Genomic DNA, 25,991 nt, shown 5'->3' with positions numbered 1-25,991 from the left:
GTAGTTAGTTGGGAGGACATGAATGAGCAAACTTTTCCTATAGCTCGGTACTCGAAGATATTTTCCAGGGTGTGGCCAGTGTTGTATATGGTATATGTCCAGTGTGTTATGGAGTAATGAATAGGTCCCAAAAGGTTCCGTCCTTTCGACTACCCATTTTATTAGTTATCGCTATAACTTTTGAAATGATGATGTATCTGGCATGCCATTGTCTCTCGCCCTACCACCTGACGATTCTATTACCTCCCTAACTCGCCCACAACATACAAGTTTAACTCAGTTTTAAGTTTTGATTTGGAAAAGTCCTAAAGGGTTCTGAAGCTATAAACTTTTTTTGTTAGACAGAGACAATAATGTGGAAAATCTGCTAGGCACACTCACAAGAATTCCTCTTACTACTTTTCTCTAACTTCCGGCTTCAAACTGACACTGTATCGGGTTTCCATAAATGCCAAATTCTCCTTAGAAACCCTTCGTATTTCTGAATGAGTGGCAGGTTATGGAAGGTTTCAATTATTGTTAAAAACAATTTTTTTTTTAGAAGTTATTTTAATTCATTAGGGAGCCAAAATTGTATTTAAAATTTTCCCGGGTCCTACTCTTTACTCCATTTACTCTTCAGACATACCAACTAACTGATTCTAACACCACACTTCTCACATACGCAGACGACACCGCCTTACTGACTACTAATCATGATCCTGTAATAGATCACAGAAATCTGCAATCTCATCTCTCCTCATTAGAACAGTGGTTCAAGAAATGGGCTATAAAGCTTAATGAAACTAAGTCGCAAAACATTATCTTCACTCTTCGTCGCATTACTCTTCCTCCAGTCTTCTATAGCCTAAACACCTCTACCAGTAGTGAACGTTGCCCGGCTACCTTGGGCTTTACTTAGACCCGAAGACTTTCTTGGAACCCCCCAGACTAGGCTAAAAAGAACAGAACTAAACAGACGGATGTCAGAGAAAAGAAATAGTATAGTACTGGCGATTCAGTCGGCGAGGAGGATAGTTAGGAATGACAGAGGAGGCGAGAGACAGTAAGAGAGGATTAGAGCTAGTCGAGAGAGCAGTATGGTACTGGCAATTCAGTCGGCGTGTGGGATTGTTAGGGATGTCAGACGAGGCGAGAGACAGTACGAGAGGGTTGGAGCAAGTAGAAAGAGCAGTATAGTACTGGCGATTCAATCGGCGAGTAGGATTGTTAGGGATGTCAGAGAAAAGAAATAGTATATTACTGGCGACTACTCAAAACTCTCTCTGGACAACAAAAGACTGATTTATACATCTATTTTGAAACCCATCTGGGCGTATGGAATAGAGCTGTGGGGTTCAACCAAACGCTCCAATCTCTAAAATACTGCGAACTATAGGAAACGCTCCATTTTATGTCTCCGACCTGGACTATACACACTGGACCTTAACAATCCTTTTGTCACCCAAGTCGCTGAAAACACGATAACTCCACTTAAGCCTGCAATCTCATATAAATCCTCTTCCTCAAAATCTTTCTTCTAGAACACTGTCTTAAAAGACAGTGTAGCCTCGTGATCTCCTCTCAAGTGAAGAGAGTGACTAACCATATAATGTTTTGGAGTGTTACCACTGCGGTAACTTCTCCACTCGTTACCTTATCATTTACTACTCTATTGTATCATTGTTACTTATAGCGCTAACGCGCTGATTGTAGCACAATAAACGCAAAAAAAAAAAATCCCAGATTGAGTTCTCAAGGTTGGAAAAAAACTGAGAAAAACCTTAGAGAAAAACTTTTCCTCTGCATTTCCTGAACTAGCTTACATGATCGTGTAATTTATAATATAAAAGCATTCTAAAGGTTTAATGCTAATTAGGTAACTCTTCTAATTATTGAAGAAGTCGATGTAAAATTCGTTGCTTTGGTAACAAGCTCTTTGCTAATTTCCCGTCAGCAGAATACCTTAATTAAATACTAAAAAACAGGTACTTAATTATTTTTTTGCAAACTCTTTAATTACCTTTATTATTAATCAAGTTCCTAAAAAATAAGAGGGATAAATAAATTGCTCCTTTTTTTTAAAGCAGAATCTGGATTAAAATAGATTCATTTAGAAACTGGACCTTGAAATATCTTTTCTATCGTCTCCTAATTATTCCTAATCCGTCCAGTCAATGCTCTACAACAATTAAGGACCCTATCTATGTTTATATGGATTCCTTAAAATCATGGAATGAAATAAAACGGTCCGGTAGGACCAGTTGTATAAGGGTTGATCGTCAAAAAATGCACGAAAAAGCGTAACGTTGAAAAACACCCAACTTTGACAATTTTTTTTCTTTTTTTAATGATTTAAGGCGCATCAACATCTAAGGTTATTGGCGCCCGGAGCTTTTTTCAGTGCACTGCCCGCCTCTGGACAGTGTTCTCTCGTTACAGGCAACTTTGTCTATCACCGGACAGTGAGCTGTAAGAAGCTCCTAGGAAGAGAAAATCTAAGGGTCAGCAGCTGGACTCGAACCCGGGACCTCCGCGTGGGAGACCAGTATGCTAACCTCATAGCTAATCCCTTCCCTTACTCTTTTTCTATATAAGATAAAATTCCCAAATTTTCTTTAAAATATAGGGGAAATCCTCCTTTATAACTGTATTTTTTTTACAACAACATAGATGAAATAGATTTCGAGAAAAAAGTTGCCGAAAATGAGCAAAAACGGCATTTTCAGAAATTGTTGTGGTTGTTACCTTTTTTTGTAAACAACGTAGCGCCTAAACGCGTGAACCAATTTTCATGAATGAGGTGTCATTCGATTCGGAATTTTATGTACATGTGCCTTTTGGGGGTCTCGTTGCTGTATATTTAATGGGAAAGGAGTTAGCCTCCTTTTTGTAAGGCCCCCTCCAAAATTATTACTACTAATAACTCAGTAAATCTTAGCCCGATTTTAATAAAATTTGGCAGGGTGAAAGGGTTAGGGCTCCCCTATGTACCATTAAAGCGACGTTCTGCTCTTACCACTACTAAGAGGAAGTTTTGCAATCATTTGTGTACCTTTTGGCGTTTAATCAACCCTTATACTTTAAAACTGTGTTTTTGTTAAGGAGATACAATAGCCTACTCGCCTTCCAGTAAGTCGCAGGAAGAAACTTTTTTTAAAAAATTAAAATTCCCAAAAAAACTTATTTTAATTTTTTTTTTTTTGAAATTACGTTTTCAAATTTACAATTACAGTAAAGTACAATCAGTAAATCTGTTAACTTGGCTGGCTTGAGGAGAGAAACTACCCCTATGTTTGACAACCTCTCTGGATGTCAGATGGTAATTAGCCCTGGAGAAGGACATGACGTCAGCAACGGCTTAGTCGAAGGGTTGTCTCGTCATGTAATAGAGGCGACATCCTGTGACATGACAGAGGTTTAAGCAGAAGGAAAGGGAGTTTGTAGTAGAATTGGTGGTATTTGAATTTCGCTGTTTCTATTATGTATGAAATGTTCAGGATATATGGGTAGGGATAGATTGTGGGATAGTACGAAGCATCTGTCGCCTAAAAGGAGAATTTAGATTGGAAGGCTTGGCTATTCTGAGCATTGTGGACGTTTGCCTTGAATGGTTGTAAATCTTTGTGTTTCAAAAAATATTTGTTTGATTGTTAGCGTAGCGGTTAGTTCCGTTTGTTTAAATCCTTTCTTTTATGGGTGTTTCAAGTGAAGCGTCCATCTATGAAGAGCCTAGGGTGGCGCCAGGAAGTGGACAACGGAAAAAGGAGGATAAGGAGCCCAGCCGAACAGTAAACAAAAAATTCAACTATTAATGAACGGATGCGGATAGTACCACAGTGCTGGATAATATCTGTGATTTTAGCCGTCTGTAGCACGCGTGTTTATTGTAATCCCTAACTCCTTTCGAACATTCATCCATCATGAGAGGTAATCATCATAATTCGAGACGAAAACCTAAGTGAAGTTGAATTCTCTTCACCAAACTGATTAATGATTGATTGATAGACTGAAACCAATCAGGAATACAATAATCAAGCCTGGCTACGACGGGCAAAATCGAAGATAATAAATTATTAATATCTGGATATTTTGACCATGAAATATTGATCTCATATATTACACAAGTAAATAAATGAATATAGTGTTTACTGAATATAGACATATACAGGGTGATCCAATTAAAACGCACCAATCGCTAATAACTTTTTAGGTAAGCGGAATTACGGTTTTTTTGGTCTAGTTTTCAAATTTTCCACCCCCGATACTGTATCCCCCGTCATTTTTGGCGCAGTTATAGCCTAAAAAAAACTGATCCAGGTTTCATAAGGGCCACTGTTTTTGGCAATGATTATGAAAAACAACATACAAAAACTTGTGAAAAATGACGTTGAACCCGTTTCGATATCCCCTAATATTTGTCGAGATAAGACCAAAGTTACAATTTTATCTTATTCTGGTGATCTGGTTTTCAATATTAATTTTGCCACCAGAAATACACGCGTTTTGGGAGATCCTCTGACTGCTAAAAATGTTATTTGTGACACAAAGAAGCAAAGGAAGGGGAGGGTATTAGTCTAGTGATCAAGAGCGTTATTTAGGAAGTTATTTAATGAGTTTTCCCGGATTTCCGTTTATATAAAAAGTTTTTAACGATTGGTACGTTTTAAATAGATCACCCTGTATATTCATGGAATATGGGTTAACAATATATTGCCGGTAAAAATGCAATTAAATAAAAAAAAAAGTGCCACCGGAAGTGAGAAAAAGTAAATAATTAAATTGCTCTCAATTTTATTATAACGGAATTCAAATTATCATCACCTTGAACTAGAATTTGCTAATTCATCAAAGTTGTTCATATAAAATTTATCACCGACTTACACAATATCGATTTTATACCTATTTAACGTTATTTTAGTAATTTTTATTATGATTGCAACATCGTTTTCTGGTGGTAGTTTTATACATGAGCTTTTACAACAGAGTCAATCAAGTTACCTTTTTGTAAATTAGCGCAAATTAATGGGTTAGCTCTGCTTAAAATTTATGATGAAGTTATTAGAAACTTCTATTTCCTGCTATCTTCTATTTATTCTATTTATTTATATACTATCATTTATTTAGTTACAATCAACGCATTTTGCGTTATAAGCAACAATGATAACAATAAATAACATACACATATCACACTGGAGAAGTTACCCCAGCGGTAACACTCCAAAAACATTCTAAATTCTACTAACTCTCTTCATCAGAGAGGAGATCGCGAGGCCACACTGTCTTTTAAGACGTCTGGAAGTGTTGTCTGGAAATGTTCTTGAAGATAGATGTTGTACAAGTGGATTGTGTTGTGTTTGAATGTTAAGATGGAATTTTCTGTATCGTGTTTTTGCAACTTGTGTGACGAAAGGATTGTTCAAGTCTGTGTGAATGGTTTGATTGGTGGACGTAGAAAAGAGTGTTTACTATAGAGCGAAGAATTTTAGACTGCAAGGACTGGATCCTTTGCAGATTTGAGCGTTTGGTTGAACCCCACAGTTCGATGCCATAAGCCCAGACTGGCTTTAATATACTTACATATATAAGTCTTTTGTTGTCCAGAGTGAGTTTTGATCTGTTGTCGAGTAGTCTTTTCAGTTGTCGGAAGCGACTGTTAAGTTCTGTTCTTTTAAGTCAGAGTACGAGGATTCCATGTAAGTCTTCTGTCAAGGTAAAGCCCGAGGTAGCGGATTACGTTGACTGCTGGTAAAGGAATTAAATTGTAAAAGACAAGAGGAAGAGTGATGCGTCGAAGAGTGAAAGTAATGTTTTGAGATTTTGTTTCGTTCAGTTTGATAGCCCATTTTTTTGAACCAATTTTCTATGGAGTTGAGGTGAGACTGAAGGTTTCTATGAGCTATTATTGGATCTTTGTCAGTAGATAAGATGGCAGTATCGTCAGCATAGGTGAGAAGAGTAGTTTGAGGATGAGTAGGTATGTCTGAGAAGTAGATTGTGTACAGAATGGGGCCTAGTATGCTGCGCTTTGCGGAACTCCAGCGTCAGCATGGCCTTCACTCTAAAATGTCGTGACAGTCAAGTATGATTTCAAAATGAGGAAATAGGTGGCTGGAAGGATGGTACTTATTAAACTTAAATGCACTTAATGATTGTCTGAATTCGTTTGTAACTACTACTTCATTAATAGAGCTTGATATGGCTTAATTAGATGAGACAGAGCTAGAGAGAGAAGTGGGTCTCACGAGACTCACTTGAGCTTGCAGGTGAACTTGCAGGAAGTGCTTCTAGGCAGAGGCCAACAGAGATAGAATTGAGACACCCCTCGGCCAATCTTTAAATCTTAAACCTCACCTCATTGTCGTTGATTTTACCCGTCATAAGCTCACATGTTTATTGCATCATTAATAGGTTACAGACTTCCATCCATCAGCAGAGACTGAATTAACTTTTGGATGAAAGTTCGAAACCTGCCAAAGATACGAGGGTCGTTTGAAAAGTCCGTGCAAAAATAAAAACTACTTAATTTTTTGGGGTAAACCTTTTTTATTTTTCAACATAGTCTCCTTTTAGGCTTATACACTTCGTCCAACGCTGCTCTAGTTTGTTGATCCCTTCCGAATAATAGGATTTGTCCAAGTCTGAAAAATAGCCATTCGTTTCTGCAATCACCTCCTCGTTTGAATAAAATCTTTTTCCCGCCAGCCATTTCTTCATATTGGGCAACAAATAGTAGTCCGAGGGAGCCAAGTCTGGAGAATAGGGGGGATGTGAAACGAGTTGGAACCCTATTTCCATTAATTTTGCGACCACAACTGCTGAGGTGTGAGCTGGTGCGTTGTCGTGATGGAAATGGACTTTTTTGTGGGCCAATCGTGGGCGTTTTTCATGCAGCTCGGTTTTCAAACGGTCCAATAACGATGAATATATACCTGTAATAGTTTTACCCTTTTCCAGATAGTCGATGAGGATTATTCCTTGCGAATCCCAAAAGACAGTTGCCATAATCTTTCCGGCCGAAGGAACGGTCTTCGCCTTTTTTGGCGCAGATTCCCCCTCGGTAACCCATTGTTTAGATTGTTCTTTGGTCTCAGGAGTGTAGTGATGTATCCATGTTTCATCCACAGTGACGAAACGACGCTTAAAGTCCTGCGGATTCTTCTGGAACAGCTGCAAACCGACCTTGCATCACTTCACACGATTTCGTTTTTGGTCAAGCGTGAGCAATCGCGGCACCCATCTTGCGGATAGCTTTGTCATGTCCAAATGTTGATGCAAAATATTATGTACCCGTTCATTCGAGATGCCCACAGCACTAGCAATCTCACGCACCTTCACTCTTCTGTCATCCATCACCATATCATGGATTTTATCAATGATTTCTGGAGTAGTAACCTCAACAGGGCGTCCAGAACGTTCAGCGTCACTTGTGCCCATATGGCCACTCCGAAAATTTTGAAACCACTTATAAACTGTTCTAATCGAAGGTGCAGAGTCACCATAATGTTTATCAAGCTTCTCTTTAGTCTCCTGAGGCGTTTTGCCTTTCATAAAGTAGTGTTTAATCAACACACGAAATTCTTTTTCGTCCATTTTTTGAAAATCACTCGACTTCCTCGATTCAAACGAATGCCAAACACAAAGAAATGGACCGATCTGGCTGAAACTTGGTGTGTGTTCTTCCAAGAGATGCTACTAACTAAACATAACCTCGATACGCGCCAGTGGTGCTATCTCTCTGACTTTGCACGGACTTTTCAAACGACCCTCGTATAATAAAGATGCGTGCAGTGACCGATAAAAAAAAAAAATCAACAATCGAGGTAATTCAGAATTGTGGGAATATCTCAAAAAACCATTTTGAAACAAAAAAAAAACTTATTGGGTAGCTCAAAACTCAACACTACAATAAAACAGCACTTTCTAAAGGTTGACACGATTTTAAATAGACCAATAAGGAGAATTGGTAACTTACAACCAACTGCACTCTTTCACTAGCAAACCATCGATCTATTTAACTCGATATTGGAAATTAAACTAGTAGACCATGTTATTTGCTCCTTTTATTTCAGGACCAAGATCCTGGGGGAGTTGGGGAAAGGAGATGGGATGTAGTGGCCGCTTGAATGGATAGGAGATAACATTTTGTGATTCATTTATTACATGAACATGCAGGTCCGATAAGTTTGAACCGTTCAATAAAAGTGTAGTTTGAACAATTCTTGTGGAAATGATTCAGTGAGTAATTGTTTGGGAATTGTTTTAAAAAAGAAAAAAAATCCGTCAAAAATTTCTTGAATTCTTCTTTAAAATCTAACGTCTATTGATATTGTTGCGGGTTATTTCTAGTCTGCATTCTATTGGACAATGCTTTCTCCATTCGCGAATTGGCTTCAGAATTCTCCACTGATCCTAAATCCTAAAGCCTACAACATTTTTTGTTTAAGAATCGAATCAGAAACGATTGAAATGAATGAAACAGAAATCGAAGTACGTATTTCAATGAAACAGATGGCATAAAGAAAGAAGAATATGTTTTCTTTCATAAAAAGATAAAAAAATCCTGTGATCACAATATATAAATGGCTGTGTAGGGCTGCTCTCGCAGGTAATAAATCAGAAGAACCTCTTAGTGAACTCTGACAAGGCTACCAACATCCGGCGTGGTACTTGTTCTGATGTCGGATGCTTCATCTTTTTTTTTTCTTGTTTTATACAAATATTTTTCATATGGAGGACCGTGCGCGTTTATGTCGTTTTAAATTCGACTAGTTTTCAGTTTACAGGCTTGTCCATGGGACATATTTTTCTGTCCCATCCCACGGGATTCCCATTATAATATTAATATGGAATACAGTTCAAATAAAATTATTAAATTTATGAAAGTTTGCGTTTAGTGTCTACTAAATAGGACTACATGTACAAAGAGACATGCAAAACGACAAACTTTATTAACTTTAACACTCAAAAGTATAATCTAAGTATGACAATTGAGTATCATTCTGACACTCTCATTCTATTTCTGAGTCACTCTGCTCATTCAGCACACTATCAATTTCCTATCAATTTTGTTGCACTTACGCAACTGCAAATTTCAGCCTAAATTTATTTTACAATATCAAGTATCGACTACCATGGGAAATACAAATGTGTGCTGTCCCATCCCATCCCAGACCATGGGACGTTTCCCATGGGAATAACATTCCTATGGACAACACTGTCAGTTTATAAAGTAAAAAAAATCGACCAGTCTACACTTTTATAAAATAGTATGACAAGGAAAATTATCGTTCACTGAGGAAAATAATTTTCATTGATTTTTTATTAAAAAAAGAAATTTTCTTACAGCTGAATAAGGCAGTGAATTTAAATCATTTCCAGAACATCTCACAGATAACCTGCTAAGAAATAACTCTGATTGAAAATACTTGAAAAAACTTTCTCTTCTTTGCATTATCAAAGTTCTAAATTCTAAAGTTTACTTTAAATTTCGAAATTTTATTATATTAAGTAAATGTACAGTAAAGAATGTTAGGCGGCTAGAGACTAGACCCGCAAGCTAAGATGTATTGCGGTACTAGTCTATATTCCAAATGGTTAATATGAGAAATTTACAGTAAAGTATGTTAAGCGGTTATAGGCTAGACCTGCAAAGCTAAGATGTTTTGCGGTACTCGGTACTAGTCTATATTCCAAATGGTTAATATGAGAAATTTACAGTAAAGTATGTTAGGCAGTTATACGCTAGACCCGCAAAGCTAAGATGTATTGTTGGTTTAGTGGGTTCGATTCCCGGTGTCTAGGCCTTGGATTTTATTTAATGGTTAATATGAGAAATTTATAGTAAAGTATGTTAGTCGGTTATAGGCTAGACCCGCAAAGCTAAGATGTATTGCGGTACTAGTCTATATTCCCAATGGTTAATATGAGAAATTTACAGTAAAGTATGTTAGTCGGTTATAGGCTAGACCCGCAAAGCTAAGATGTATTGCGGTACTAGTCTATATTCCCAATGGTTAATAGGAGAAATTTACAGTAAAGTATGTTTGTTAGTCGCCTCAGTCCACGACACCTAATTTGGCAGTTGGACTAAAGCCTGTCTCAAAAAATAGGCATTACATTACTTCATTTTCACTTTTTATTTAGCCCTTTAGCCGTCATAATTAAATATAGATTATCCACTCGTACCTATTAAAGCTTTTGCAAATTTACGCACTATTTATTCGTGTATGTTATCAATAATATCTACCTCATATAACTTCCAAACTCAGAATGTATGTGACATATTTCATTCTTATCACTTTTATAAGAAATCAACTCGCCTTCGGGGGTGGAAGGAATGAAGGTATAAATCAAAATGTTCACAGAAATAGATGGCTAAGCATTAAGTCATCTTAAGCCGAATATTAATTGTTCGAGCTATTTAAGTAATATCGGCCGGTGTTAGCTGTAAATAAAATTAGGAAATGGCGTTATTGTAAACGATTGAATATTACGATCGATATGCAATCAAAATGTAAATTTTAATACAGATTCTTTATTGGTAGTAAATGATTAAGCTGTAGATACTCATCTTATTTGATCTTTGATAAACTTTGCCCGCTAATCCACTTAGACATTTTTCTTTTATTTGGAAAAAAGAATAAATATGTTTTGGACAGGATAGCCTTGGAAAATATGCAAATAATTTGCTAGTCGCTGAATTAATTTTTATTAAAGTTTTCCAAGTCAATGAAAATGTTTGCCAGTCGAGTGAAAATTAATAGTAATAGACTTTTACACGCTTCAGTTATTAAAATTCTAATTAATATGTTTTTCTTACTTTGAATTACTATTAAAAGTTGATTTAACTTCTTTCTAAACATACGCTGTACTATAGCGTATTCCAGTAGACGTTTAGCCATACCTACTCGAGACTTTTAATTTTTAGGTCTTCCCTAAATATGATTGGTTCAAGAGCAACGGCAACTCAATTTGACCACTTGCTGGCTGGTGTACTCGTATATGCATTGTTGATAAGATAAGATTCTAAAAGGGCGGCCCTTAAGGCTTACGCCACTGCGACCCCTTTGGATCTATTGTGGCTCCACCACTCTAGGAGCTCGCCCTTCAGACCCGTCCTTTTAAACAGACTCCTAATTCTGGAGAGTGGCTCCTGGGTAAAGCTCCTCAAGCCTTGGTTTTTCCTCCCCGAGAAGTAACATATTTAGCCAGACACTGTCACATCAAGTGCAGTGCCATTTCCTCCTCTTCCTGACCAGAACCTACAGAGGCTATCATCTGCCAGGCCCATGCGATGCATATGTTTTCTGAGCCTGCAGTGGCCGGTTAATAGGCAATTACAATTATCCTTTCAGCCCCACGGCCTTGACGGATTAATACTGCAATCAGCCTTGGCGAATAGCAGCCTCTAATGAACTCCTTCGCCTGTCTCTGACCTGTAGTGGCAAGCCACCACTTCTGAGACCTAGTCTGCTGCACCCATTGTTTAATGGCCGCAGTCTTAAGACACTTGGAGACCCCCAAATAGTGCTCCGCAGAGCCTTCCCTGGCTAATAAATCTACCGCTTCGTTTCCCTTGTGTCCTGAGTGACCAGGCACCCACACTAGACTTTTATTTTGGTTACTAATTTCCTTTAGGGCACCCAGCCAGTCCCTTTACCAGCGTTGAATTGACGTGGTATGAACCGATAGCTCGCAGAGCCGCCTGGCTGTCCGAGAAAATCAACACTCTCACAGAACCTAATTGCAACTAGTAAAGTAAGTAAAGTAATCGCCTATTTTTTCAGGCGGGGCTTAACGTCCAACTACCATTTACTAGGTGTCGTGGACGGAGGCGACTAGCAAACGTAATTTACTATTTCTAATTTAACCATTAAATAAAATCCGAGGCCAAGACCGGGAATCGAACCCAGCACTACAATGCATATTAGCTTTGCAGGTATCTAATTGCAGCTAGCTCAGCCAGAAAAACTGTAGCTAATTTTCCTAGGCTAACCGAAAACCTAAATTTCGGCTTCACCCCGTACACTCCCGCTCCCACCACTTCCTCTGTTCTGGGACCGTCCGTGTATCACATTGAGTCCCCTCACAACTGGAGGACCGCGTCTCCAAGCCTCCCGGTCCCAGATACAGACTTTGAAAGGCTTGTCGAAGCTATATTTGTGCGTCATAACATCCGAAGGCAGGCCCAAAATAGGGTCAGCCTTCAGTTCCTCATATAGCTCCTGGTTCTCCTCTATGCCTAATGCTAATAGGAGCTTGTCCCTTTATAAACCTAGTGACAACAGCCTAAAATGTTTAGTCTCAGCGTATTCACATAGATCTGCATCCTTTTTTACTCGAATTATTTGATTAAAGAGAATTTCTGGGGATAATGAGGGAATCGGTTCTCTTTGAAAAATCAGCTCGTCATTTTTTTTGTTTATATACATATATAAAAAATAAAAAAACTTTCGTCTTCAATTTTTTGCATTTTTTTTTAATTCAGAAAAAAAATTAACTTATTTTATACAAAACTGGACTTAGAGAATTATTTACTATTTTTGCGGGCACAATATTTTCCGAATTATAATTTCCCAGACTATATTAAGATATAGCGAAGCTTTGCGGCAACTTTTCCTAATTTAATTGGGAAAATATTACTGCTGATTTTCCCACTTTTAAATATTTCCAAGCTTTCTGGCTAATACGACCGAAATTATCATAGTACAGTTTTTTTAAGTTCGTTAATAAAGTTAAAGCAGATGGAGTTTAGAAATATAGCGAAGGGAGTTGGAATAAAAAAGGAAAATAAGATGAAATAGTGAAAACCATTACTGCGGGAAAATAAAATAAAGCAACATTAGAAGCATAGGGCTTTAACTCTGGGTCTTCTGATAAATGAGGGTCTTCCATGCTGGGATGTAACCACCAAATAGGGACTAATAGTCCCACTGTTCTTGACCAATCCCAAAAACAGTTCCTTTGATTTATTTTTACTTTTCCTTCACGCTTCTAAGAGAAGGCGTTTTATTGGTAGAGATTTTCGATTTGTAGATTCTATTGGAAACATCTGTGTCAGTCTGTATGTATCTACTCAAAACTCAAAAAATGAAAAATTCTAGGAAGTTCAAATTTAGTATTTAGTTTAGGTATCAACAGATAGTGCCACAATAACGTTTTGGCCGAACCGGAAGTATCACTTTATCAAATTCCTAGATATTCCAATTATTTAGGATTTTCTCAAAAAAGGCTCAAACGATTTTTCTTTTTCTTTTTTTTTTCTTGAATTTTCAATATAATTTTCGTGATTCTTTTTTTTTAATAAGATAAACCTGAGAGATGCTTTCAGATAAGAATATTCCTCATTTTCTCGGACAGATACGCTATGCTAGAAACAACTTTATCCATTGTTTGGGAATTTTGGGGAGTCTCTGAGGCGGTTTTCCCGATGTAATATCTCTTGTGGGGGGGATACCTACTCATCAGAGGTAAATCAGCTGGGTAGAAATCGAGTGTCTACACCAGGGGGTGTCAAACTGGTGGCCCCCGAGGTGATTTCTTGAGGCTCTCGATGTACTGAAATAAAATGAAAATAGAAAATGTTTTTATGAAGGAAATAGCACTTAGGGGAGGAGATCGAGGCAATATCGTACACACAGTTCCTAGTTTCCGTTTAACTACTGAAGACGGAGTATACACGTGGCCCAGGGCTTTCCTGGTGGGGAGGAGAGGGCCTGTGGGATTGTATAAACACACTGACTACTTCCGGTGACGTTTAGAAGTCAAATATGTCCGCCACTCTCAGTGGAATTCCAGAATTATTCGGTTCTTAAAAGACGAAGTAGGAATTCCCAAGATATATTCTTATTTAGATAGGCGAGAACTGCAAAGCTAATATGCATTGTGGTACTGGGTTCGATTTCCCGGTCTTAGGCCTTGGATTTTATTTAATGGTTAAATGAGGAACAGTAAAGTAAGTTTGCTAGTCCCCTCCGTCCACGACACCTAATTTGGTAGTTGGACGTTAAGCCCCGCCTGAAAAAATAGGCGATTACTTTACTTTATTTTGCTATTCTTATTTAGGTGAGAAATTACAAAGTTTACTGCACAAATTTAACGTTATTTTGGGGGAGTACGTACTTATGTCGGCAACTATTTTTGGCCATAAAATCAAATAATGGGGGCATACAGATTAATATTGACTAGATAAACATCTATCTACCTTAATGAAGATTGTCTGTTCTCAGTCTCTGAGAATCCAGATATTGGGAAACTAGGACAAATCTGTAAATATGTTTGTGGCCGGCGTAAATCTCGTCTGTGGCACCAAGTGGCCCGTGGTATAATCGAGTTTGACACCCCTTCTCTACACCATTCGTTGGTCCAAAAATTTACATTGGCTTTGAAAACAAATATGGCAAATTTTTAACCCCGATTCTGGGAATAAAACAAAGTACAATCAACGCCCAATCTTTGTAACATTAGAATTGAGGAGACCCAGAAAATAGGGATGAATCAGTTTACACTGATGTGACTAGGCTCCCTTACAAGGGTTCAAAGCTAGGTTAAGGGAAAAAGCTGCAGAGATTAGGGCTATTAAACCTGGAATCTCTGAGTAGACTTTTTTATTTTGCAGGAAAAGAAGAAATCAGCTTCTCCAAATCCTGTTTGCGTTATCATCGCGGGACTACGATATGGGATATTTGACTTCCTGTGGCCAGAGGACATTAATTCGCAACTATGACTAAGGGGGGGAAGTTCCTGAATCTTGTAAAAAGTTTTATCAGCAACAGAATAAATTTATTTAACCACTTCTTTGAATAATGTAAGAACATTTTAAATTTTTTACATAAATAGTGTTTCTGTAATCTAGTAAAACTGAGACGTCTTTGTAACCCAGTAGTTATAAAACATGGTCGTAAAACATTAACACTATTATCTTATAAAGTTCATAGAATATTTAGAATACTAAATGTTTACTGCATTTAGTTTAAAAGTTTAGGACATTAGCATTTAACGCCAACTTTAATAACGGCACATTGAAGCAAACGGAACAAGTGTTTAACAACAGGAAGTAAGCAAGCTTGTAATTATGGTGACGTAGGATTAAGACTGTCTTATTAGACGGAGAATCATAGACAATTCCACCAAGTGGTCTTAGATCTATCTTCTCTATGAACTTTATCTCGACGTTTGTCAAGATAACTTCACAAAGTTAAGTATAAAGGACAAAAGTAGGATAAACTGACAATCTTAGAAAAGGAAGTGTCTGCATTAAAATGGTTTTAATGTCTAGGAAGTTACAGAAAAAAATTTATTCACACCAATCGAAACAACGTTAAATTTTCCATAAGATGGCGCCACGGTAGCCGAGCGGTTATTAGAGGCGAGACCCGCAAAGCTAAGATGTATTGCGGTACTAGTCTATATTCCCAATGGTTAATATGAGAAATTTACAGTAAAGTATGTTAGGTGATTATAGGCTAGACCCGCAATGCTAAGATGTATTGTGGTACTAGTCTATATTCCCAATGGTTAATATGAGAAATTTATAGTGAAGTATGTCAGGCGGTTATAGGCTAAACCCGCAAAGCTAAGATGTATTGCGGTACTAGTCTATATACCCAATGGTTAATATGAGAAATTTATAGTAAAGTATGTCAGGCGGTTAGATAGTCTAGACCCGCAAAGCTAAAATGTATGTTTGGTTTAGTGGGTTCGATTCCCCTGGTCTAGGTCTTGGATTTTATTTAATGGTTAATATGAGAAATTTATAGTAAAGTATGTTTGCTAGTCGCCTCCGTCCACGACACCTAATTTGGGAGTTGGACATAAAGCCTGCCTGAAAAAAATAGGCAATTACTTAACTTACTACTTTACTTTACGAAGGTATAACAGTTTTAAAGTGAATCAAATCATTTTAGGTACTTTAAAATAACTTAGGGTGAGATGAAATTACTTTAAATGATTCAATAAGCCATTTTGGCTGCAGTAGGGAATAGAACGCTCCCTATGTTCCAACAATAGTCCAAAGTTTTTGATTGATTTATTTTTTGAGTTAGTCGAATTGACCAATTGACCTCGCACGTGGCAATCACAACCTAGACTCACAAGACAAGGACTCAACAAACAAAAAATATATTAATTCGACTTCGGCGACAAAATCATTGCTAGCATTCTCTCTAGCATTGACGGAAATGATGAAAAATTCGTATTATTTTGTATTTGATCCGACGCAGCAAGCATGTTTATAGTATCCCTGACCGGTTTCGGACTTACACCCATCAGCAGAGGTTGATTTATCAGTTTGGTGCAGAGATTCCGATTCTTACCCCTTTTTAATGCCATCTTACATTTCTCACTGCTGAATACAAGTCCAGCGTGCAGCCCCAAAAATTTTTAACTAATTTTTTTAATCATCTACTGTTCATTGCAGGTTGGTCAGTTTCGAGTGGACAGACAGAACTATATTCTGAAAGTTTTGCTTACATTTTGAAGCTCCACATGTTAAATCCGTAAGTAAATTTTACTTTTCTAATAGTTACTTACTAATAGAACATTATTAAATTATAAATGATAGTTTTGCTTTATCGACCGTTGTTAAATTGATGATTTTTGGGAGAATATTTGAGGTGCGGTCAACAGTTAAGATGATGTAGCTTCACGTTAAACTACACAAATTTTACATTACCCTGAAGAAGTGAAATAGATTTACCGAAACGTTGGTATGAAGAAACAAAATTTGTGTGATTGAATTTATTGATTGACCGCACCTCAAATATTCACAAAATCATTAATAATAAAACAATCATTAATAAATTAATTATTTATTTTTTAATATAGTGAACATTTACTGTTTTAAAGTCAATTATTTATAGTGTAAGTTTAATTTGAAAGAACATTTAATTGATTTATTTATTTTTTAAATTATATTTAATTACGTAAATTTCTGTAAGAGTGTCAGACATTTGTAATTTTTATTATTATTATTCAAGGAACCTTAAATATAGAATTTCCGGTCAATTTAAAGACAATTTCAACAATTTTAAATTGTCGTTTTTCTTAATAGCAATAAAATTTAATTGATTCTCCTCCGCGATTTTAAAATGGACATTTTTATTTAACGAGTTTCAAATTTTTACACCAATGATTTTGATTTTTATTTTTAATTATGACTCCTAATGTAAAATTAATTAAAACCATGTCTGAGGTCATTTTATTAAACTAACTTATTCAACCAGAAGAATGAAAAGCTACAAGATACTTTCCTAATTGAAGGTCTGTAATAATTATATATTCATACTAAAATGGAAACTCATTTTCCCCCACAAAGATCAGGCAATTTTCCAACAACTTGATAACAAAGCTCAAAGTCTCTTCCTGAAACAAATGGCGCAGCTCCATTACACCCACATCTTGAAACCTATCTCGACTCTTTAACAAAAACTTACAGTTTAAAATGTTAAGTATAAGGGTTGATTAAACGCCAAAAGGTACACAAATCAGCAAGCACCCAACATTTCATTAATTCTTCATTAATATTTAAGTAATTTTACTGCATTAATTTTCATTAATATTTTTTAGAATTTATTAGATGTCACAGACCCTTATGCTGGCCATTTTCGTCTACAAAATATTTGTTCAAGTAGCACTGTAGATTGACTGTAATATCTAGTTATTTATAATAATCAAACTATTAAATACAGGTTAAAAAGAAAAACGTTATAAAAAATAAAAAAAAATTATGAGGCTAAAAAATTCAAAACTTTTTTTTATAAAAAAAAATGTAATATGTAATATAAAGTAAATAAGATATGTATATTTTTAGGACAGCTAATTATTCCAGTATTTTACTATAAGTAAAATTAGGGGGACTAAATTAAATTACAATTGAGAAATCAATAATTGTTGTTGAATAATCTACTTGTTATTAACTGTGTGTTATTTGTGCTCACGAATATTTCGGTAAGACGAATTCAAGACAGTAGCCTACTCTAACTTTGTCTTTTTCTACTTTAACATGCATGTACATATGTGTGATTTATCATAATTATAACAAAAAAATATAAATGAAGTGGCCAGCATAAGGGTCTGTGACATCTAATAAATTCTAAAAAATATTAATGAAAATTAATGCAGTAAAATTACTTAAATATTAATGAAGAATTAATGAAATGTTGGGTGCTTGCTGATTTGTGTACCTTTTGGCGTTTAATCAACCCTTATACTTAACATTTTAAACTGTAAGTTTTTGTTAAAGAGATTTTTGTACCTTTTGGATAGATTTTCCTTTTTGTCTATTTTACAAAGTTACATATCTGCTTTACAGAATTTTTTAAATTTGGAATAAGCAATTCTATCATTATAACCTGATAAGATGGTAAGTCGGAACCGTAACTACCACTAGAGAGATCTTTTTAAAGAATGATTATCGTTAAGGTCCCCCAAACCATCCTCAGTAACAACTTTTTTTGAAAAAGCGTTTTGAATAAAATAGGAAGGTATTTGTGCGTAAATAGCAAAATTAAACTGCGATTTCATTACTTCCTTTTAAGAGGAGTAAGAAAAATAAACTGCGATTGCAGTACTTCTAGGCAAAGAGGCAAAGATTTTTTAATCGAACGACAATTCATTGATTTAAATCGGTTCACTCATTGATAATTTAAACGATTGCAGTACTTCCTCTTAGTAGGTGCAAGAGCATCAGCAATGTAGAGGAGCTTTAACCACTTATTCGAGCTGAATTTTATCAAAATCGGACTAAGCGTTATAGAAATATTGGTAATAATAGTTTTAGAAAGGGCCTTATTTGGGTGGGGCAAACTCCCCTCCTTATGAGGCACGGCGTCGAGACCTTTATAGTGCAAATCTGTACAAAATTTCGATTCGAATGACATTTCATTCATGAAAATCGGTTCACGTGTCGATAATTTGAAACGATTCCTATACTTCCCCTTAACAAGTGTAAGAGCTGATTGCCGCTTTAATGTTACGTAGGGGAGCCCTAACCCTATCATCCTACCAAATTTTATCAAAATCGGGCTAAGATTTACAGAGTAATTAGTAATAATAATTTTGGAGGGGGCCTTACATAAAGGGGGCTAACTCCTCTCCCATTCGATGTACAGGATCGAGACCCTCAAAAGGCACATCTACATAAAATTCCGAATCGAATGACACCTCATTCATGAAAATCGGTTCACGCGTTTAGGCGCTACGTTGTTTACAAAAAAGGTAACAAGAAGAAGAAGAACAACAACAACAACAACAACAAGAACAAGAACAAGAACATTTTTTGAAAAAGCCGTTTTTGCTCATTTTCAGCAACTTTTTTCTCGAAACCTATTAGATCTGGGTGGTTGCAAAAAAATTACAGCTATAAAGGAGGGTTTGCCCTATATTTTAAAGAAAATTTGGGAATTTTATCTTTTATAGAAAAAGAGAAAAAAATTGTCAAAGTTGGGTGTTTTTCAACGTTACGCTTTTTCGTGCAGTTTTTGACGATCAACCCTTATACAACTGTCCTACCGGACAGTTTTAATATTGAGCTTTCATTTATGTGGTCAGCTAAAACGTTCAAAGCTTCAGAGGTTATAAGTTCTGGAATCAAATAAACGCTCGTACAAACGTTAAAGCTTCTTTGTAGTTTTTAGTTCAACCATGCGAAGACACCTGACGCTAAACAAGTGGCTGAAAAAGGTTTTATCCGTTCATATAAGCTAATTCCTCGCTTCCTAATATTCCTCAACTTCTGTTAAACCTTGTTAAACCTAGGATGAGAATAGGATTAAAGGTTTTTGAGGATAAGTACGAAGTTCAACTGTGTAAGAGTATCCTACAGGAAACCAAAGATCCTACCTTAATTGGCTGGAAGGAGGAAAATTAGAACTTACTCCTTATGGATAACCTCTTGGAAAATCAGGATTTCTGGATGAACTAGTAGTAAGTTAATGAAAGAATTGGATTGCAGTATTTCTGAATCAAAGTATTAAATAGGTACGTAGCCCGTGGGGGGAATTGAATGATCCATTATTGAGGGAAACCCAGAGGGAAAACTCAGCCTAAATACTGGAAACAAATACAATCTCTCCACCCCAAAACACCCAATATACAAGGGCCTGTAGAGATAGTTATGTGCAACCCATTTGGATTTAGCGAACCCTCACGCAAACTAAAATAAAAACTATCACCAGACTCTCGCCGAAGAATAGTTGGTCCACTGGGAATCCCACTGCGTTAAGAATGTAGCCACGGATTGGAACAAAGACAAAGCCTCAGAGTAAAGTAACCATTCCTATTTAATGCAGGCTTAAGTGGGCTTTGTGAATTCGCCCCCAGAAAGCCTGCAAAATTTTCAGTGGATAAAGGCTAATAGAGCCTCTTTTAAAGGTTTCTTTAGGTCATCCCTAAAGAGCCTGGGTAGTTGGTCAGCAGATGTTGCAGCTGACTATATCTTCCCTTGGAAAATCTGCGATTGTCAGACGCTAGGGATTGATTATCCCCATTTTGGTGACTCCCCAAACCTTGCCCTGGAAAATACCAGTGTTAAGATCGTGAACATCATTTCTAGAACCCTCCTAATTTTTTGTTTTTTAAACTTGAGTTAGAAAAGGTAAAAAACCAATAAATTCATGGGATTGTTTACGTTTTGGGACACAGGGATCAGGTTAATCCGCCATCTTTCTGGTTTTGTGATGCGCTCAACAACTGAGGTGCTTTTTTTTAGTACACTGTTGACTTCCAGAACGTGTTATCTTATTACAGACAACACTCTCTGTCTAGTAAGCTGTAAGAAGCTCCTAAGAAGAGAAAATCTAAGAGGCCAACAGCCTGGATTCGAACCCGGGACCTCCTCTTTGGTACCCAGAGTACACGGTAACCACTGAGCTCTCTAACTTCCCTCTCTTTTGCTCCCTATTATTTTAAACTTTTATCACAACTAACTTTAAACACAATCATTAGGTGACGTAAGATTTCAATACGCTGATTTGAAGTGAAGATAAAAAAAATTATTTCATTTTTTTTTTCTGCCACTTAATGCCATCTTGACAGCCATCTTTTTCAGCCACCACCAATCACAATTTGGTATTTTTAAACCAATTTTTTTATTTATCGATTTATTCATGATCACGCCCTCCTCTAAACAGGCGGTGGCCAATTAATATTTGGCAATGTTCTATTCTGTCACTCTCTAGAGCGAATATCCTAATTGACACGCAACAGCAAGCAGTGTAATTAGATTTCATTAAATTGAATTAATGTTGGTATCGTTGTGGTGTACGAAGACCTCTTACGGTTATGAAACCTAGTACGCCAGTCTGCTGTTAACTTTGCGAAACCTCTTTTATAGGTGTTCTTGCCCTTTGGACTTCATTGTCATAATTCCATGTTAGGCTGTTAGTCTCCATTTTCCCTTCACCCTTTTCCTTTACAAAGTTCCTGGTCTTATCATCGTCCTGCTGATGATTTTCAAATTTATTTAAGTTTTCCACCCACTGATTTTGTTAATTAATTGCAATGTTAACTTAGTTCCTTCATAGTTCTTGAATAAACTTTATAATCGTTGTAAACTTAATTTATGGCTTTATTTTTAAATGAAAACCATTTTATGAGATAATTTTAAAATTAAATTTTCTAATACAATAAAATATTTGGGTGTTACGATTGGTCGGATTTTTTTATGAATTAATCATTTGCAATATAACTTCTTGCGCAATTACGTCACTTGCAAACTTTAAACAAAGTAGCGCCTTAGTTAGTTCAGTACCTATAGTTTCTTCTTATATTCTTCCATATTGAGACTAATTCCGTTCACGATGACCATTTTTTTTCTGTTCTGTCAGTATTTCCGCAGTCTGCAAGAAGTTGCAAGATATCCTGTAGGCAATGAATTGCAAGATTAAAACTGTCCGGTAGGACAGTTGTGTAAAGGTTGATCGTCAAAAAGTGCACGAAAAAGCGTAACGTTGAAAAACACCTAACTTTGACAATTTTTTTCTCTTTTTCTATAAAAGATTAAATTTCCAAATTTTCTTTAAATTAAAGGGCAAACCCTCCTTTATATATCCTGTAGGCAATGACGGCTGCTGTCTGCAACAGTGGATAAGACCCATGTTGTTGATAAGCCTGCTAAAATCCTGAAGCTTGACTTGTCCGGAACCAACATGTGATACAGAATAAGTGCCTCAGATTGATGAGATCTTTTCATAGTTACAGACGTGTTACAGATCTTCAGCATTGTTACTTAACACCGCATTTGAAGTTACCACACAGAAATGTATGACTTGAGCAGTGACTACAATCAGTCAATCTTAATTGAAGAACGCTCTGTTATAGGCTTGACTTGTGTTTTAAATGTACAAATGACTTGTACAATCTAATGGTTACTAACTAACGATTAAAGATTAAGCTGGTTACTCCTAAGTATTTCCATGTACGCATACATTATGAATAAAGAATAGAATAGAATAGAAAAGAAATTTATTATTCTGGGACAATTGTCCCCTAAGAATAAATACAGGAACAAATAGAGGCCTTAATAGTTTGGCCTGTGATTATACAGAAATTAAATAAATAAATAAATAAATATTTACAAAAAGTGAAAATAAAAATAACAGCAGAAATTAAGGAAATAAATTAAAACAATTAGAATTTCGGAGGAAGCTGGATAGAAAGGAGATAACTGAATGGAAGGGATTTAAATATAGAAAGGGTAGGAGCATGGCGGACAGATGATGGCAAGGAGTTCCAGAGAGAGGCAGCACGTATTAGGAAGGACTTGTCAAAGGATGAGGTACGGTGAGAGGGAATATAGAGATCGGATGAGCGAGATCTGGTATTACGGGAATGTATCGTAGATTTAAACTTAAGGGGTTGAAAAATATAGGAAGGCCTTCGAGACTGGATGACTTGAAAAAGGAAAGAAGCCAAAAAATATTGGCGGTGATAGACAGGAAAAAGCCACTTCAACTCATCGTAGCAGTGGCGAAATGCGGGAGTCTCTGTGGAATGCTGAAAATAAATCTTATGAAGCAGTTCATGGAGGCGCTTGAGCTTAGCTTCAATATCACCAGAAAGACCGGCCATACACTAAACAACCATAGTCGAAATGGGGGAATATAAGGGAGGAAACTAGGAGTTGCCGGGTCATAATTGGAAAAAAGGTGACGGGAACTATTAAACTGCTTAAGAATATGGATGGAACGACGAGAGACTTGGGAAACATGGTTTTTCCAGGATAGGTTTTGATCAAAAGTGATACCAAGATTTTTCACAGAGGAACAACATTTTATTGGGATATTGTAAAGGAAAAGATTAGGAAGAGGAGCCAATGATTTAAGGAGTGGGTTGGAGCCAATAACAATAGCTATGGTCTTGTGGGTTTGAGGTATATCGATTTATCTCGAAGGGAATTATCGTCAAATTATATCACAACAAATCTGAGCATTACAACGAATTTCGCGACCATCATATCCACTCCCTACAGTGGGTACAGATAATCCTTGGATAATACCATCCTTCTTCCAAAGACCACCTATTAACATTTTTATCTAGAAAATGTTCATTCCCTAAGCAATCCTTCCCCCTCCCCCTACTTATATTCCTAATTTCATTTAGGACCACACAGCAAATCCTTCCAATATGATTCACATATCTTCTCCCTACGTCGTACCTCCCATAAATCCTATTTTGTTCCTTCCCTTTACCTCCTCCAATTAAAAAATAAAAAAAGCAGAACTCGTTAAGCTTCTTTGAATAAGCTCTTTTTTTTACTTCCACTTTCAAGTAAATCCAACTTTTCTATGATAATAAAAGTCGCAAATTTTTCTCGTATATCAATTTATATTTTCAACAATTATTAAGATTTCCTGAATTTTTTTTTTTTTGCTGTTTCTGTGCGTTTATATTCTATTTTATTTCATTTTTTATTTGCCTACCATTTTTGTATTTTCATTTTCATCTTTTTCACTTTTCTTGAAGCCGAGTTTTCCTACATATATGTATTATTTTTTTTATGTTTATTAAAACGCTGTTCTCATTATATGTACCTGTATTTCCATGTATTTATTTTCTTTTACCTATTTCCTTTTTAAATATATATATTTTATGTATTTCATCATTAATCTATTTTTTTTTTTGATATTATTATTCTCGGAGATTTCCTAGAATAAAATGTTTTCTTCATTTTTATTTTCTCTCTTGACATCCTTTATTTTTTTAATTAAAAAAAAAATATCCCTAAGAAATACTGGAGAAAATTAAAATCGGGAAACTGTCACCCTGTGAAAAATCATAACAGATATTTCCCTCCTCCTACAGTACTCGTAGCAAATACGTAGCACGTAGTAGTGGTAAAAACCTGGTTTAAGGAGAAGCAAAATCATCAGGGAAATCCGAGCAGCTGATGGCAAGCTCGGATTGTGATGCATCTATGCACCCAGAACGATTTAAGGCCAGGATTCTGTTAATCTGAGAATCGAGAGGATTTTTTTTTTTTTTTTTTTTTGGACAATCTGGATGAAAAAGATTTAGGTCAGGGTTATAGCCGATTAGAATGAATGGAAGTAAATGAAAGCTTCTAAAATGACTCCTGGAAGCCGTGGAATGCTTTATCCATCAAAAACCTTAGCTTTCAGATAGACCTAACAGAAACTATAGCAAGGTCCTTTCCACTTTCCGTAGATTGCGAAGAGGAGGAGGATTTCAAACATATAATAATGATATGTCCACTGTATGTAGTAGAAAGGAAACGAATGTTTGACGACATATACAGGTATTTAGATGCACCATTTCGCTACGAAGACACAATATTCTCCACCAACATCTATGTGCTTAAAAATCTGTAGCAGAGCTAGCTAAGAAATATGGATGTATTTAAAAGTTATAGAATGAATGCAAGTAAATGATTAGAGAAGGATTACGGTGATTTTAATTTCGGTTAAGCTATAAGGATGGCAGGAATATAGAGTACTGATCCATCCATTAGTTGTAAGTTTGTATGTAAATAGTTGTATATAGTAGAGGGATGAATGTGTGAAGCGAATGTATTTATAAGTAAGAATGGAGAGTGAGTGATATTCCAGTGACAATCACCTAGACGATGCTGGCTGTATGGCGAAAGCCAATGTCAAAAAAAAGGCAAAAAAAAGATTTAGGTCCAAATTTATTCTCTTTCTCTTACTAAATTAAGTGAGAAGTAGCGCGATCGTTTCTTGCTTTCACCGGTAATGTCCTTTTTGGGGGTAACCTTTATAAGTTAGTCTATACATGTCCGTCTGTCTGTGCAGTCTATTTTTAGCATAACTTAAAAAACGAAAATTTAATATCTAGTTTATGTGTCTCGTGCACCAGCCAATCAGCTTTAGGATAAAATCAGCCTACAGGAAATACCACTTTTTCAGTTTACTGAGTGTTTTCCGGAAATTCCTCCTAAAAAATTTCCATTTTACTTGGGTGTACTTATTGCGCGGTAAATGGTCTTACTTTAATGTTTGAGAACATAGACCCCAGGTCCTACAGCATTATGACAGGTAGCCAGGACAGCTGCATCTGCATCCACACGGGCTGAGGGTTGCAGAAGGCTGTACTACAATATCTCGCAAGTCTATTTTTACGTTGACAACGTTTGTTGAGCGATATTGAACACTAGTTATCGCCAGGGGCGGTTTTTTTTTTTTTTTTAGCAGAACGCAACAGTAGTAGAAGAGCACGGATTGAAACAATCCACAAACGTGAAAGCAATCATCTACGAAGAAAAAAATTATGTATACTACGATTAAAACACCATCAGCGTGGGCCTGCATGTACTTTCCAAGCAAAAACTTTTGTACGTTTATAACTTAATTAAGTCCAACTGGGAAATTTTATTTAAAGTTTTTTTACTTTCTATTTAAGTACGACAAGGTATTGTTTAAGTGCAAATTTTGTGTTTTAACCGGCCTCCTACACTTTTACACTTTCTCAAAAAAAGTAACTTCAATTTGATGTTGCTCACAAATTTTTAGAATATCCGGTCGAACGAATGGTAA

The 25,991-nt window shown here is 36.2% G+C and overlaps 1 protein-coding gene across 6 annotated transcripts in view; it reads left to right on the top strand.

The window, feature by feature from the left end:
• Positions 1-25,991, top strand: part of LOC141454879 (calcitonin gene-related peptide type 1 receptor-like) — a 213,724-nt gene that overhangs the window by 107,526 nt on the left and 80,207 nt on the right. For 5 of the 6 annotated variants that reach the window (XM_074129568.1, XM_074129569.1, XM_074129563.1 and 2 more), the window contains exon 2: positions 16,400-16,478. In XM_074129568.1, the coding sequence (XP_073985669.1) occupies positions 16,468-16,478 (11 nt within the window). In that variant the 5' untranslated portion in view covers positions 16,400-16,467. Of the gene's footprint in view, positions 1-14,769; positions 14,789-16,399; positions 16,479-25,991 lie in introns of those variants that run through there. The other variant, XM_074129567.1, reaches the window with a different exon arrangement.

Source organism: Rhodnius prolixus, unplaced genomic scaffold, assembly GCF_049639745.1.
Source record: "Rhodnius prolixus isolate KJV_2025 unplaced genomic scaffold, Rpr scaffold_15, whole genome shotgun sequence".
NCBI lineage: Eukaryota > Metazoa > Arthropoda > Insecta > Hemiptera > Reduviidae > Rhodnius > Rhodnius prolixus.
This window is presented reverse-complemented; position numbering and strand designations above follow the sequence as displayed.